The following is a 16,895-nucleotide window of genomic DNA, read 5'->3' as shown; positions in this document are numbered from 1 at the left end:
GGTTAACTTCAAGAGGGATGACCATTAATTTTATTTATATTTAATGTCATTGATGTACTGCTCTGTGCTTTAAGAATCAAAAGATGAGAAGAAGAAAATGCCTTTCTTCTGGAGGATGCTTTTATGTGTTAATATTCTTCTATTTTATACAATGCATTTTTGTGGGTGTAAAATGACATGGGATCAGGAAGATTATTAAAGCTAAGAAAATAACTGAATAAGTGTTCTGATTGATGTATCTGCAGCTCTAACTGGGAGTAGGGGAAAATGCAGTTTACATGATGACTTGAAAATCAAGAAATGGAATTGGTTGACTATGGATTTTTAGAGCTCTAAACACCCACCTATATGATTTTTTTTCTGACAGAGAAATACTCTTTTGTCCTTATTGTAGTCATATAAACTATGCTGCAGAAAATTATTAATACTTTTTGAATTATTTAAATTCCTATGTTGAAATATGTAATTCAACTTAAATTTTGTCTTTCTAAATATAATTTCTGTTGTAATAATTCCTACCTATATGAGAAATAATATAGCCACGTTGTTTGTACTTCTACTTGTTTGAATTACTGCCAAAAGTTTTCCAGATGTTCTTAGTTTTTAGCATTACTTTTTTTAATTTTCACTATTCCTGGCCACTGTGAGGATACTAAAACTGATATGCATGGGGATATTGGGATATTGCCAATAAAATTGTTAATAAAATTTTGATTGATTTGAATTGTACTGAATGTTAAATTCAGGATATTTATTGAAAAAAACCCCAAATATCTCTTATTATACCAAAATTATTACCTGTCCTAGCATTCACCCACAAACTTCTATTTATATCATCTGCATTATGAACATGTGATAATTTTTTAAAGTTTTCATTCATTCTGATGTTTGAAGGAAGGCTATCTTAACACATCAGGAAAACTAGATTAAGATTGTCAACCAAGACCACTAAATTAATAGAAAGACCAAATTATGTTAAATGGCAGAAATTAAACTTTGGGAATATGAACAGCAAAAAAAAGGAAATCTGCAAATTGATTTCAAATAATAAACAGTTTTAATTAAATACATTTGGAAAGGAAATCTGAAATTTCTTTATAAATAAATTCTTGAATTTCCTTATAAAATCCTATTTTTTGTAAAACTGATCCACACAGTTTTCTCTTCTAGTGGAGAATAAAATCTAAAGTTATATTACCAGGGAGCATGGAAAATATATATTCTTTCCATTTTTACACAAAATAAACAATTTTCAGTGTTTTCTGTTTAATAGCCTCTATTTATACAGTATTCATTTTATTTTTGCTTAATTCTTACTGGTTTCTCATCTTGTATTATCCAGTACGACCCAATTCTGTTTTCCTTTTTGGGAACACAAACAATAAGGATCAGTGGTCTCCTATTTATCACTTCTTCTCCCTTCAAATATTGTATTGAAAGCAATGATCATTTATATGTTCCTAATTTTTATGCTAATTATATCTTTCCACAATTAATTTCTTTGAAAGGAAGGATTTTTATTATTTCTGTGTAGGAATAAAAGGAACAACACCCATAAAAAATCTTGCACTGAATACTTCTACTAATTTACTAACTTCAGTATTATTTGTAGAGGGTTGGGCTTCTTTATATGAGCTTTGTATATGAACAACTCACTGGGAAGTAATCTAAAAGGTTTAATTTTTTAGTACACTTTGAAATTCCCTTTATCAAGTCAACTTCACTCTCTCCTGGTGTTCTTTATCTTCTTGAATAACACTAAGTATGATCTATGTAAATATTTGAAATATAAATATCAAAAGTAATGTAAACAGTTTCTGCTACACTAGCAAATTTTGATCAGGAAAAAAGTCTGAAAAATCTGAAAAGTCTGAAGTCTGAAAATCAGAATTTTGATGATCATCAAAGCTTTTTAATATCAGCATCAGGTACAAAAACATTTGATGTTACTGAGACAGGATCAAAGAAAATATCCTGAAAATTATTGGGTATTTTTCTTCTTTTTCTCTGTAACAGTGGCAGGATTCAAACTGAGATCCATAGTATCTTTTAATGGTGACACGGAGAATAGCAGAAAGATAATTCACTGTAAATGTGCGATAATGAGGCCATCACCTCACAACCATCACAACCAATTACTTACATGAATTTTTAAAAATCTACAGGTTCCTTATTTAACTGATTTGTTTTTTGTTTTCACCTTTTTTTTTTTTTTTTTTTTCAATCTAGGTGTAACTGTTAATACTTACTCTTGCCTGGATCCTGGCATACCAGTGCATGGACGTCGTTATGGGCATGACTTCTCTATAGGTTCCACTGTCTCGTTTAGTTGTGATCCAGGTTATAGGCTGAGTCATGAGGAGCCTTTACTATGTGAAAAAAATCACTGGTGGAGTCACCCACTCCCAACTTGTGATGGTAAGGAGCAACAGATTTAATACAGAGTATTTCAAAATATGCAAGTTTTGCCAAACTATTATCAGTTACAATGAGTTAAATGCCAGAGCCTGTAAAACCTATATTTTTAGTAAAGGAATAGTATGAAGAAGTAAATGTCATATATTTCTGTGACAAGACATATGATCATGAAAGCAGAGAATGATATAGTTATTTAGTCCTACAGATTACTGAAGGTATGTCTATCTGAATTTATGTAACTGTGAGCTAACTGATTGCAACATTTATGTATATCTGGTTGTAAAGCACTTATTACAGTTTAAAAATTTGTGTTTGGGTATCCATTTATGGAAAAACACTGCTGTCATACAAAACATGAAATGAGGTTTATTTGCACCTGACTCAAAAACTTCATTTTCTCCTGTTTCATGATGATCAATCTGTTTCTAGCTTTTTAACAGAACTTCAATCACTGTGGAGATTTATTAGGACTGCAATATATCTGGCGATCATTAAACCAGAATGGGATCGAATAACAGGTCTCCACCAGAACACTAAATCTGAAAAATTATCTAACATTTTCAATCATCTCTTGTAATCTGAATTGTCCATTTTAATGCTTTCCCAGTTGGGGTAATATCAATTATATGTACCATTAAAAAATTAGATTGTAATATTCATTCAGTTACATTAATTGAGATGTTTGCTTCCTAAAATACTTTCCCTCCTTGGAGCATGATACATGTTTAAACATGTTTAACCATGTTAAAAATGTTTCCAGAAATAATTTAACAATTTAATTCTAGGGTTTTATTTAGCCAGAGTAAATCTCCTGAGCTTTTATGTACATTATACTGTATTTTTCTAATACAGTTCTTAGTGTCTCAGGACACTCATTTTGAAGAAAAAATCTAAATGAAGACTGATGAAGAAGCTCACTGAATCACATGTGATTTACCATATGGAAGACTATTCTTTCCCACTGCATTATTTTCTTTAGAAAATGGTAGGGACTTCCTTGGCCTTCAGATTGGTTAGTTAGGAAATGCTTTGGGTTTTAATATTTCAGAAAGTTGAAGGTGTCAGTGTATGACTCCTGTGGTGGTAGAAAGGGATGTGAATAATCACTGCTGAAATGGGCTCTGTAGTTCTACAAGCCCATTTTCTAAAAGATTCGACATCTCAGTCAAGTTTTGCAATGAAGAATTGCAGGATTCCCACAGTTTGCAGTCAAGGGAACTAATTTTGCTGAATAGACCACAAAACTAGGATGTGTTTTCTAATGGTGATAGGCAATAGATGGTAACCATGCAAAACAAACAGTATAAGCACACTCCATATGAATACCGTGCTGTGTTGTGAAATAAACTTACATATTGGTATCAATTTCTTCCTAAAGATGCTGAACAAGCATGCAATTCATTAGGTAAATGAGGTTTCTTTTTCTCCAGAACACATTGCTAAATGGCAATTGTCCATTCAATAAATATGTTGTAAAGGTAGGATTGAGTACAGTAATTTCATGAATACAAGCCGCAGCAAGAAGACTAAAATTTTGGTGGAAACCCGAAAATGCGGCCAGTATTCCGGTGTGGCTAATCTATGGACAAAAATGTGATGTCTACCCTTACCTAGTATCATGCTGGTCCAGTCCCGAGCCAAAACAGTCTGAAATCCATGGTTTCCCGTTGTTCCGACGATGAACCAATCAGAGAACAGCTTATTGCCTGCCTGTGGATGGCGGCGTTACTGAGGGGCGGGGGTTGTTATCGGGGTGAGTTACCTCGGCAGTTCGATAAAAGTGTGTGATATTTCTCTGTACTTTTTAAAGTGTTTTCAGTCTTGTGCGGCTACGGGGCTGGCTGGGCTCGCAGGGAGAGGGCTGGGGGAGCCTCTCTCCCCGCAGGGAGAGGGATGAAGCGGGCAATCGGCTCGCAGGGAGAGGGCTGGGGGAGCTGCTCAGCCCGCAGGGAGAGGGGTAAAACGGCCGCTCCCCCCGCAGTTGCAACGGCTACAACGGGGCCGCTGCCCCTGCGGGGCTGCGAGGGCCAGAGCGGCGCTCCCCCCGCGGGCCGCGGGGGCTAAAACGGGGCCGCTTCCCCCGCGGGCTGCGAGGGCCAGAGCGGCGCTCCCCCCGCGGGCCGCGGGGGCTAAAACGGGGCCGCTTCCCCCGCGGGCTGCGAGGGCCAGAGCGGCGCTCCCCCCGTGGGCCGCGGGGGCTAAAACGGGGCCGCTTCCCCCGCGGGCTGCAAGGGCTACAACGGCCGCTCCTGTGCCAGCACGGAGCACGGAGATGTGGCTCCGCTCGGAGCTCAGATGCCTGCCCGCGCGGCTGAGCGGCTGTTTAAAGGCAACGCGGATCCATTGGGAATGCTCGCAAAATGACCACACTATTGTTCCTGTCTTTTTCGGCTTGTAAATAAAGGGTGTGTCTTTTTTCACTTGGAAACAATGTTTCCGAGGTCGGCAGTAAGCCAGTAAGCCCCAGTGATCCCGCGATTGTGTTACTAAATGACGATTTTGTGAAAGTTCCCTGCGAACTAAAGTGCGGCTAATATTCCGGGTGCGGCTTATCTATTAACAAAGGCAACAATGTTGCCAACACACCAGCAGTGCGGCTTATATTCCGTGCGGCTTGTATTTGTGAATTTACTGTACACTTTTTCTGCTAAATTTTATCAGTTTATGGTGGTTGTAATTTTAATTTCATTGCTGAATTTCCTCTCTGTGGAATGTTTTTCGAAACAATCCAGTCTTTGCACCCCAGGCAAAAAAGGGCATTTGCTAAATGGGCTGTTCTTTGCATAAACTACAAGTATGGGTTTGTATTAATCATACCACTAATAAGCACATCAGTCACTATTACTGCGCATTCAGAATGTTACTCTGCTGGTTTCTGAGGAGACAAGTTCTTTTTTATAATTGCATCTCTTTTTTTTATAATTGAATCGTGTAGAGATGTGGAGACAGACCATGGTAATTGTGCAGATAGGTCATGGCAACACATGAGTAGGTGTAGTTTGGAGAAGTGACTACAAAAGGAAAAATTTTAGACTTAAAGCAAGTTCCTCCTCCAAGCAGAACACGGTGTTGTCTGAAATTCTATTCTTTGAAGGAGTGCAAACTAAATTTTTCATGATATGTTTAATGTTGCACAGATAAACACCACAAAAAAGAGCTAAAATAGATGGTTATGAGCTTTGATGAGAAAACACCGCTTATATTGCATCGATATCATTCCCATGTATTAACTACATATGATTGACTTTTTAGCTGTGTATCTGGAAAGCCCTGGATTTCTTATCTGTAATCATCACCCAGTGCTTAACTAAAAAGACCCAATTATACTTTATAATGCCCTTTCTATATGAATTCTATAAGATAATTTTACTTTTGAGCTTTAAAAATATTTTAGGAATCCTATTTTACCCAGTATATGAATTATTGTAGTAATCTCATCAAAAATTACAAGACAATGAATGTAAAAGTTAGATATCTACTTGAGTGTAAAGTGCTCTTTATTCCCTTCATCATGACATAAAATGGAATGTTAATGGATAATTCTTACTCATTATTTGAATTAAAAATAAATATTGTCATTCTCCCTGATCCTAATTTACTTAAGAAAATTAATAAATAGAATGAAAATAATTCAAGCAAGATAAAAAACCTTTAATGTTTATATTGGAAACCCCTAGATGTCCAAATGAATTAGCAAATATGATTTATGCAGTACCTGAGGAACGTATTCAGGGAATAATGCAGCAGTGTTATGCTCTTTCTGTTGAAATCTCTCAAATAAAAATAATAATTCCATTAAAACAGAGTTGTTAAAAAACCTGCTTCAAATAATCAGCATAGTAGAGGCCAGAAATGGAAATGGAGAGCATGTCTGGTCTATTTTAGATTTAAATGAGAAGGTCAACATGCAAGTTTATATTGTGAGTAATCTAGGCTACACTAGTTTATATTAAATTAATCTCTTGTGTAATATAACTCAAGTCCAGGGTGTCTTTCTTGAAGCCGAGTATGTTAATTTGATGTCCACATGCATATTTATTTACCCCTACTGAACTACATCCCATTTTAAGATACATTACATTTTCTATAATTAGGGAAGACAAATGCTGAAGTTTCTTGGTCTATGAAGCACAGTTTATAAGATTCAAACTCTAATTCGCTGTTTCAATAATTTTAAAGTCTATTTTATATGCCACTTTTATTATCCAATTGCACAATAAATGAAAACCATCTCAGAATTACATTTTTAGTTGGAAGTTAGAGTCAATTAAACAAATTAATGTAATGAGGCCTCTGTTTGTGCACATATATATTTGTATTTAGACATATATACACAAGCATATTTCCATATAAATAGATTTTTGTCTTTTTTTTTCTCTGCAGTTCTTTCTAAACTAGCATATGTTATTAGTCTTCTTTGATGATGCTTGAAATCTTAAGCTAATTGTTATTACTTATCAATTATAATTGTGTGGTTTTTCTTCCCATTACCTCCAAAAACCAAATAGTTTTCAATTATGTGTACTTAAAACAAACTGAACATATGGAAAAAAAGTTGGTCATTTTTTTGTTTGTTTGTTTGTTGGTTTTTTTTTCTGAAAGCTATTCTTCTTCTTAAAAGTATTTTACCTTTCCTGAAAAAATTGCGATACATCATTGTATGTTAGTGTCTGAATTGTGATTGGTGATCTATGGTAGTCTCTTGAAAAATCTATACACAATAATAGGTGATACCATTTGAAAATATAAAAAATACTTATTTCACAGATAACACCATTGTCAATCAGGCTAAAAAAGTAAAACACTTTGGGGTTTTTTCTAAGTGAATTACTAGTGAACACAGTTGAAATTCACAGAAAAATGCATTTATATAGCTCTGCATCTATTTTCTTATATATATGTATTATTTTCTCTTGATTTACTAAATAACTCATACATTTTCTTCATGTTTTCTTTATTGGGTATGGGGACTGCTGCAATCTGATTTAAACCCAGAGAAGCAAAAACAGCTAAGTCTCTGTGTATAAACTGCAAAGAACTTTGAAGGTTCAAAATACACCCAGAAACGAGACTAAAACCAAAGGATGTTAGATGTTTGTGCCAAAAATTGATGCATTTTATTTAATAGTCAAAGAGGAAGGAAGGAAGGAAGGAAGGAAGGAAGGAAGGAAGGAAGGAAGGAAGGAAGGAAGGAAGGAAGGAAGGAAGGAAGGAAGGAAGGAAGGAAGGAAGGAAGGAAGGAAGGACGGGCATGGGGTTGAGGGGACAGGGCTTAGGTGGACTATTCCCCATCTGAGGGTACCCACGATGTCTTCTTGCTCCCCTCCATCTTGTCTGGGAGGTGCTGCCACTCTGCCTGCCACACTGAAGAATACAGAATTCCATGGATTATAATGTGCTTTGGGCAGGTGGGAATGTCCAGGTGCCTCCCTTGCTGGGGTCAGTGTGAGACTGTCCCTTGTGCCTCCCTTGCTGGGGTCACTGTGACGCTGTCCCTCGCAGCACTGAAGTTCTGTTGCATTGTGCTGCAGAGCTCTGGTGCAGGTCTGGGGACCCTTTGGGGCCCTTTATGGGCCATGTCACACCCTGTGCTGTGGATAAGCTGTGAAGGGCCCCTCAGCTGAGCTCACTGCCTCTGAGCAGAGCCTTTCCAACATCCAAACCCTCTCTCCCCAGCCTGTGGTTCGAGCCTGGCAACTGATAGCCCTGGGGCTGTGATCTCCATGCTGAAGGTGTTGGGCTTGTGCTTTGTGTGTCCCCAGCCAGCCCTGAGCTGTCTCTTTACCTTATCTTCATCAGGGAATGGTGTAGGGCCTCCCAGAGCCCCATTCAGGGTGTGGTGATCTTCTCTGCAGCTTTTGAAATGCAGTTTAAAAGTCCTTCATGAAAATATTTAAGTCATAAACTATAATATTTCAATCTCTGACAGGGACCTCCTTCCTCTCATATCCAGATTTCTTGACATTGCATATCATTATACTCTACATAAGTCTGAGACTGGCTTGTGTCACATCAAAGCAAACTAGTTTTAAATAGATAGTAAATTGTATTTGTAGACCTCAGAAGACAACAAATGAAATTAGTGGTTGTTGAGTTTTCCTGCATGGTATAAAAGGCGAAATTTAAGAGGGTTTCTATGAATAAGTGTTAAACTAGCTGTACAGGATGACCCTGTGCAGGTAGAGAATATACAAAATTACTTCTACAGTAAAATATAAACATGCTAAAACCAGAACAGAGGGCGCGTAAGAATAAAAAGAAACAAACAAACAAACAAAAAAACCAAAAAAAAACAAAAAAAGAAAAAACATCGTAATCTAATGAGAAGTGTCCTAGAAATCTGCTTCTGTATCACAACCACTGTGACAAGACAGCTAAGTACGTGCAATTGTTAATGCAGGGGTCGTAGAGATGGAAAACATATCTAATTGAAGTAGGTTTAAAAAAACCTATCTCATTACTGATCCAAAATCATAGATTCTTATGCAGGTTGCCAGCCTCCCCAAGTGAGACCCCAAGAGGGAATAGAATGTAATGACAGTTTAGCAGATCAAATGGGTAAAGATAGACTATGAATAAATTTCGGCTGGAAATTATAAGGCTGTTTCTAGTATTACAAGATTGATTTCCTATAACCGCTTTATAGTGGCATGAAATATGATCTGAAGTGGAACTTTGCTATGAATTACAAAAGTCAAGTGTTTTTATTACAATTATTTATGTATTTTAGGGATGAAGCATGATCTGTCTCCCACTGAGACATGAGTAGCCTGACTAAAGGTTCTGGAATTGTTTGAAATTGTTTGTTTTGAAAAATTATTTTCAAAATATGTATTGGACCATTTTCTAAGTGAGGCTTGCTTGCTGTCATTTTTTTTTTGCAATTGATCTTGTTACTGAGCAGAATGAATGCAGGTGCAAAAAAGAGAGTGCAAGTAATGAACCCGATATTGTAAGAATTTATTTCAGCTGAACATCTGAACGAAACTCCACTATTAAATTGGACTCTTCATGCATAGTTATCCAACACTTGTTTTTTAAATTGTTACATCATGTCTCATAGCCACAATGGATACTTCCAGGCACTTATTTGTATTTCATACAGTCATTTTTATATTTCGTTCTTTTTTTTGTTTTGTTTTGTTTTTGTTTTTGTTGTATTTTCATTGTTATTGTTGTTTTATATTTTGGGGTTTTAAAATTTGATTTTGATTTTCAGTATTTGGAAAACAGTAATGCAGGCATGTCTTGATTCAATTTCTCTGCATAAAAAAAGAAAATTTTAATTAGTGTGTCAAAATTATGTTCCATTTTCCACATTAGAAATCAAAAAAAGTGTTTCAGTTATACCCTTAAGTATTAGTTCTACTTGTACTTTTTTTATTAGCTTCCATCTCTATATAATCAGATTAAGTGAAAAAAGGTAGAATTTGGAAATGTGTGTTTATCCTTTGCTGTTCTTGTTTTTATGTGCTCTTGTTTTCCTTTGCACTTTAAAAAACAGTCAGATACTAGTAGTGATATTACATGCTTGGGCTGTTAGCCATCTTATCAGGGCCAGTTGCACATCTACTATTTCAGGTTTGTCAGCTTGGCTGTATTTTCTGAAAGGTTGCTCCCTTGATGCCCTTTTATGCCATCTGCTAGCCTTCATAGAGTTACACTGAAGGCGTGATGACATTCCATAGACGTTTTGTCACTATTTGCATTCCTGAAAGGTACTCCAAACATCCCCTGTAAAATACATTATTTGTTTGGTCTATATCTCATTATTATATTTTTATTTTTTTATTTAATGGATGAAGTAGATAGTTACCTTCAGAAGCTCCAATAACATGCTGTCACAGCCCTGGCTGATTTTGCTAATGTCTAAATATAGCAAGATCAGATGATAAGGTGGCAGTATTTGCCTTCACTGTGTCTTCATCAGAGAAGTGAGGAGGAAAATTAATATGGAAGGAGGTTATTTGCCTGTGGCAACAAGGAAGAGATTGGGCAAATGTAGTCCTAGAATGTCCTATTTCAGCCTGTGGTACTGGATTTGCAGATTTCCATCTTACAACTAGGCCAACAAAGGCTAGAAAGTTGGCAGGAGAAATAGCACATACAAAGCAATCGTAAGGTTATCCAGACAAGTAAGCATGTTTAAAGCAGAAATATAGCTAGTTAGAATGATCAAACAAATTTTAACTAGGCAAGATAGGGCAATCTTCATCATAGGATATAGGATGACATTCCATTTCTGATTTTTTAAAAAAGTATTAATAAATGTACATTTCTTTTAATGCCCCGAACACAGTGATGATATGCAGTACCATCACCTCATTATGAAAAATAATTGATCTCTACGAGAACATTCCACAGTGCTACTGAAATATCTGGAAAATGCATGTATTTCATTGGCACAAATGTCTACTTAGGTACAGGGTCAGATTGAAAGTACATTCTGGATACTCTCTTGATTCCCTGTCTGCTGTGTCCTCAAAGCAGTTATGAATTTACATCTATAAGCAGAAAATTGTGACATGTCCATATATTCATTCCAAAATATATGACATCAATAGCAAAGGCATAATGGGTATAACTTCCATCATTTACTCCATCAATCTATAGCAGGAATTGCCATAAGCAGCATAAATATCAAGATATAGCAGAAGAAACAGCATGATGGAGCAAATAACTCCCAGCACCTTTCTGCTGCAGTGTGTAGATGTTAGAGCACATACTGAAAGGCCAAACTTCTCCCCCCTTTACAAGTCATACTGTTGAGTGCTGCATGTTATTGGAGGGGTAGGAGCAGGTTAAACCAGCTAGTGCAGGTGGGGCAGAATCTCTTAAAAAGTGGCATTGCTCCTCCAGCCTTTGACAGGCTCCTTCCCTCTCCCTCATTGCTGTGGCAGCAGGGTGGGAAGCACAGACATGAGCAAGAAATAAGTGAGTGACCACTTATAGAACATGAGGAAGGTTTGATGTTTGTGTGGAGTGGAGTTTCAAACAAGTAGCTGCTGTTTACGTCTCCAAAAGTGCCTTTGAAGGCTTTTAACATCTCCCAAAGATAAGAGAAGAATTTGTGTCAATTACTTTGGAAGGACTCCTCGTATCAACCAACTTTCTTGAACAGTCCAAATAGAATTACTCATGTGTTTTATAATGTATCCCCTTCTGAGATAATCTATATTCTATAACTCTGATGCAATAACTTTGTACTGAATTTTAGTAACTGTTATTGATACATGATAATTCTAAAATGCAAGACTCTTCCTTACTAAAAATTACAGTAATTTCACGAATACAAGCCGCAGCAATTTGACAAAAATTTTGGTGGAAACCTGGAAGTGCGGCTAATAGTCAGGGGCGGCTAATATGTGAATAATTTTCTGACATTTACAACCCCAGACCTACAAGCCAGAGTGCCGAGCCAAGCACCTGCCAGTAAAAGCCGGCATTTTGCAATTGTTACAGTGTTACCGTGTTGCCCTGGCTCCCTGCAGGCGGGGAGAGAGGAGGGAGAGCTCTCTTCTTCCCTCCTCTGCCGCAGCCCAGGGGAGGAGGGGGGGGGGGCACCGCCATTGCCGGGGCCCGGGGAGGAGAGGGGGGGGCTGCGCCGTCATTGCCGCGGCCCGGGGAGGATGGGGGGTGGCACCGCCGTTGCTGCGGCCCGGGGAGCCGACGGGAGCCCTGCGCAGCCATTGCTGCGGCCCGGGGGGGGGGGGAAGTGCGCGCCGCCGTTACCGCAGCCCGGGGAGCCGACGGGGGGGGGCGCCACCGTTGCCGTGGCCCGGGGAGCCGACGGGAGCCCCGCGCAGCCATTGCTGTGGCCCGGGGAGGCGGGTGGAAGCGCGCGCCGCCATTGCCGCGTCTCGGGGAGCCGACGGGAGCCCCGCGCAGCCATTACCGCGGCCCGGGGAGGAGGCGGGGTGCTTTGTCCGCGCCCGCCGCCGGCGCCACGGGTGCGGGAAAGCTCCGTCCCCGCCCCCCGCCGCTGCTGTAGGAGCGGGGGAAGCTCCGTCCCTGCCTGCCACCGCGGGGCAGCGCTGACCCGGGGTGACCGAGCCCAGTGGCAGCGGCGGCCGGCCCCGAGCGGCAGCACCGGGCTTGGCCACCTGGCCCCGTCAGCGGCCCCTAGCGGGCCGAACCTGCACAGCCTTAGCTCAGCCAGTAAACCCTGCCCTCCCGCGGTTCTGTTACTAATTGCACGCGGGTCCTCGCTGCGAACGACAGAGCGGCTTATATTCGGGTGCAGCTTATCTATGGACAAAAACTGAAATATTTGCCAACACCCAGAGATGCGGCTTATACTCAGTGCGGCTTGTATTCGTGAATTTACTGTACTTGATTAATGTTGTATTTTAAAAACCCTGGAATAGAAAATCATTAAGCTATACATTTTTGCCAGTGTTGTAATTACTAAATTTCATATTTTGTATTAATTCAAGCTGTAATTTAATTTTTGTGTTACTCAATTACCAATTTTATAAAGTTCCTAATGAAACTATAGAAATTCTTATTCTTATATTGGAACCTGTCGTTAGCAGTAACATCATTGATATAAATACATAACCAAGAATTATAATTGTATTCATGAAACCATGTCAACCTTCTCTGTACAAATATTTTAAGTAAATAATTCTTCAATGGCCAAGATCCACTACTTTAACTCTCCAACCTTGGCTTCTGCTTAAGTGATATTGTTTGACTCTGTATCATCTGCCTTCATCTCTTTGCTGAACTTAATGATTTTCACAGACACTCCAGAAAACCTGAAAATGCAGCTAACAAAACTTGATTTTGATCTTGTTATGCATGTTAAACACAAATAATTAACGATTGATTGCATTTATTTTTCTATTGGATGAAAATGGTGAGTAGTCATATCTGAAATTGCTAAATCATTTGGGTAACTACTTTTAAGTAATTTTAAAGGCAGAAATTTTTAGATTTGTTTTCTCACATTTTCTCTTATCTGTATGTTTTTTCTATTCTTTATATTGTTTTTATCATCATTATTATTATTTTCTTTGTTTCTAGCTTTATGTGGTGGAGATGTTAGAGGACCTAGTGGAACAATTTTATCCCCAGGTTATCCTGATCTATATCCAAATTCTCTGAATTGCACATGGACTGTGGATGTTACCCATGGAAAAGGTAAATAAATCCTTTTATCTTTTTCCACTTTTTAAAATATGTAAGTCCAGTATTGTCTGCTCTAGAAACAGACCTAGGTTAGCACCAAAGCACTGGGATTTGCATTGCTGATTTTTGGGTTTGTTTAATTTTCTTGTAGTAACACCTAGAATTCCAGAAGTGGACCAGACCCTTATACTTCCCACAGAATGAAAAGTCAGTGAGAAAGAATTATGTAATGACTGATCAGCGAAGCTGAAGGAAGGATGAGGTGTTTTTTCTTGAAGGTAGATTTCAGTAAAAAGATGTAATACTGACTTTAACTCTTCTCTGAGAGATTAAATAATGCTTGGGACACAAATGGAAGCTGGTAGCAAAGTTTCCTAGAAAGAAAGTGTCCTAGTTTTTTTTCAAATGAAAGGTTTTGGTACTAGATGAGATGGATCATACTTTTAGATTTCTGTTTGTACTTTATATTAAATATGGAAGTGACTCCATAGTACTCTTGTGCTATGGGTGGAAAGAGCTAGAGAGATTCAATGTTAGGGGAAGGAGACAGAGATAGATGTTATAAGAGAGATTGAATACAAAGAGTAAGCTGGTAAGAACACAAAAGGGAGAATTATATTGTAACACTGGAAGGAATACAGAAAAAGAAATGTAAGGGAGAAGAAGGAAGGCAGATTTAATTCTAAATTTCATCAATGTTCTCAGTGAGGGAATGAAAAATGTTACAAAGTATGCTGATAATGTATTCCTCTAAGGAAGAGCTGTTGATAACATAAAAATAAGACTTCAGATACAGAGACTTGTGCTGATCTGTGTTCCCCTTATTCTATTTTGTACAAATAGTGTGATAGTTTCTCATCTAGATGTTAAATTGCTCTGACTGGTTGTCCCATTTAAAACTCCTTAAAGCGTTCAAGTGGCAAAGTGTATCTCTCAAAATTATTGCTCCAGCTGTTCCATAGTCTCTCTTATTACCAAGTGATGCCTTTGTGTCAATGTAATTTGATTCTAAATATCCACAGTGAAAAAGCCTCCTGACCTTACTGATTCTACATCACACACTACATTTGCCTTTGTTACCTCTAGGTATGATACGTGGCTTTTAGAGGTGGGGGAATATAAGGGACTGTCCATCTTTTGTTCTGGATAACCAAGAAAGACTAATAGAAGGTGTAAGGAAACTGTTAGACCTGTAGTCATTTATCTTGCACTCTGTCTGAGAAGTCATTGGATTTCAGTGCAAGTTTTATAATTTGAGAATTGAAGGCAAGTAGCAGAGATGGGTAAGAGTTTAGCTTCATAGAATAATACATGACAGAAAATTATGTGAATTCTACAGTAAAAATAAGGTCAGATGAAGCCATATTTTTCAGGATTCTTGAAAGATATTTTATTAACACTTCTATTTCTCTTAAATTAAAAATGGAATTATGAAGGAAAGCACTTGGGAAGTTTTGATAGTTTTTTCATTCTTATCTTTTTTAGAAAATGAAGTAGCTTTTTTGTGATTTATCTTTTTTCTTAAAACCTCAGCTAGAGAAGTCCTTAAAAGTTGGGATAAATAAAAACTGAATTTCTCAATGTTGTAACATTTTATGTAAGGCTATTGAGAAAGCCCACCATATATAATGAGACTCCTGCAAAATAAAAAAATTACAGAAATAAAATATACAGGGTAAGACATAATAGTACAAATATGGATATTTATATATGCATATATGATATGATGCATATATGCATACGTATTTATAGACTCACATTCTTGTATGATTCAATGTCATGCAGTGTTACAGTCTCGGGGCAGAGTAGCTGGAAAGCTGCTCAGTGGAAAAAGACCTGAGGGTACTGGTTGACAGCAGCTGAACATGATCCAGCAGTGAGCCCAGGTGGCCAAGAAAGCCAGTGGCATCCTGGCCTGTGTCAGAATAGCGTGGCCAACAGGAGTAGGGCAGTGATTGTATCTCTGTACTCAGCTCTGGTGGTCCTGTGTCCAGTTCTTCAGTGCAAAAATGACATTGAAGTGTTGGAGCATGTCCAAAGACTGGACATTAGGAGAAAATTTCAGTCATTGAAACAGGCTACCCGGGGAAGTGTCATTACTTAAGCTATTTGAAAAACACGTTGATGTGGCACTTAAGGACATGGTTTAGTGGTGGACTTGGCAGTGCTGGATGTGGTTGGACTCAATGATCTAAGTGGTCTTTTCCAACCTAAATGACCTATGATTCTGTAAGTTTTACGTTATTGTATGGAAATGTTAAGGAAAAACATGAAGTATGAATGCAATATCGCAATTTGACTTGGACATTTTGATTCATGCTGCTCAAAGAGCTGCTGGAAAAAAATGTAGAGTGGGTATTTGCTCTGAGTAGGAAATAGTGTGTGAAATCCTCATACTTTGTACTTGTTGGCAAAAGGCTATTAATTCTTTAAGCTCTCCCTGTTGTACTGCATGAGGAAGATAGCTGTCCTTTTATGATAATAAGTCACAGGCTTACTCAATTTAAATTTCTAGCAGTTAAATACTATGTCGCAGTGAGCTAGTCAATTAGGACACTTCTGTATTTAATGGAAAAATGCATATATCTTCAGGATATGAGTCATTGCACCCTGAAAAGGTATCTAAAGCGGGTGGAATGAACTATCCTCTGAAGGTACCTGTTTATCATGTAATGACCAACAGGTTAATATAGTCCCCAGATGAAGTGTCTATGGGGAGACTGAATGACTGAGGTTGACATAGTTACCATTTAGACAAATTAATCCCATACACATAAATGGGTTATTTTAATGAGAGGAAGAAATAAACTTTCTTCTGGATATCTCATTTTCTGCTCTATTTCATGGCTAGTGTAATTTCAACTTCAGAAACTCAAGGAGTATCTTCTATTGGCTACTAACAGATGATTTTACTTTCGACTATTTTGGGGTTTTTTTCCAAAAAGTTTTGTAATTTCATGTCAGACTGCCAAGAAAAAGTATATAATTTGTAGCTCCAGGTTGCTGTGAGGTACTTTCTTATACACACCTTTATGATGCAACTTCACATTGTTATTACATAATAACAGGTAATTAAATGCATAGATGTAGTTATGATGTATATTTTATGTCTGTATATGTTGAATTTCTAGTAAAAACAGTTTCTGTGTTTGTATATACTGTTTTAAATAACAATATTGCAATATAAATATATGGGTTTTAATTTTACTCTTCAAGTAAAATTCTAAAGTTTTAGAATTAATTTTTCATTTGTGTTCTTGTGGACAAGCATTAAGATCCTTGAATGTCTATTAAAATTTCATATAATTGTCTTTCATTTAAAAAATTTGTGTTCACTAGAGAAT

The 16,895-nt window shown here is 37.7% G+C and overlaps 1 protein-coding gene across 4 annotated transcripts in view; it reads left to right on the top strand.

Moving 5' to 3' along the window:
* The window catches only part of LOC116996220 (CUB and sushi domain-containing protein 3), a 617,877-nt gene that overhangs the window by 358,978 nt on the left and 242,004 nt on the right, over positions 1-16,895 (top strand). For all 4 annotated transcript variants that reach the window (XM_033059469.2, XM_033059460.2, XM_033059450.2 and 1 more), the window contains 2 exons: positions 2,230-2,418; positions 13,447-13,563. In XM_033059469.2, the coding sequence (XP_032915360.1) occupies positions 2,230-2,418; positions 13,447-13,563 (306 nt within the window). The remainder of the gene's footprint in view (positions 1-2,229; positions 2,419-13,446; positions 13,564-16,895) is intronic.

This window comes from Catharus ustulatus, chromosome 1 (assembly GCF_009819885.2).
Source record: "Catharus ustulatus isolate bCatUst1 chromosome 1, bCatUst1.pri.v2, whole genome shotgun sequence".
Taxonomy (NCBI): Eukaryota; Metazoa; Chordata; class Aves; order Passeriformes; family Turdidae; genus Catharus; species Catharus ustulatus.
This window is presented reverse-complemented; position numbering and strand designations above follow the sequence as displayed.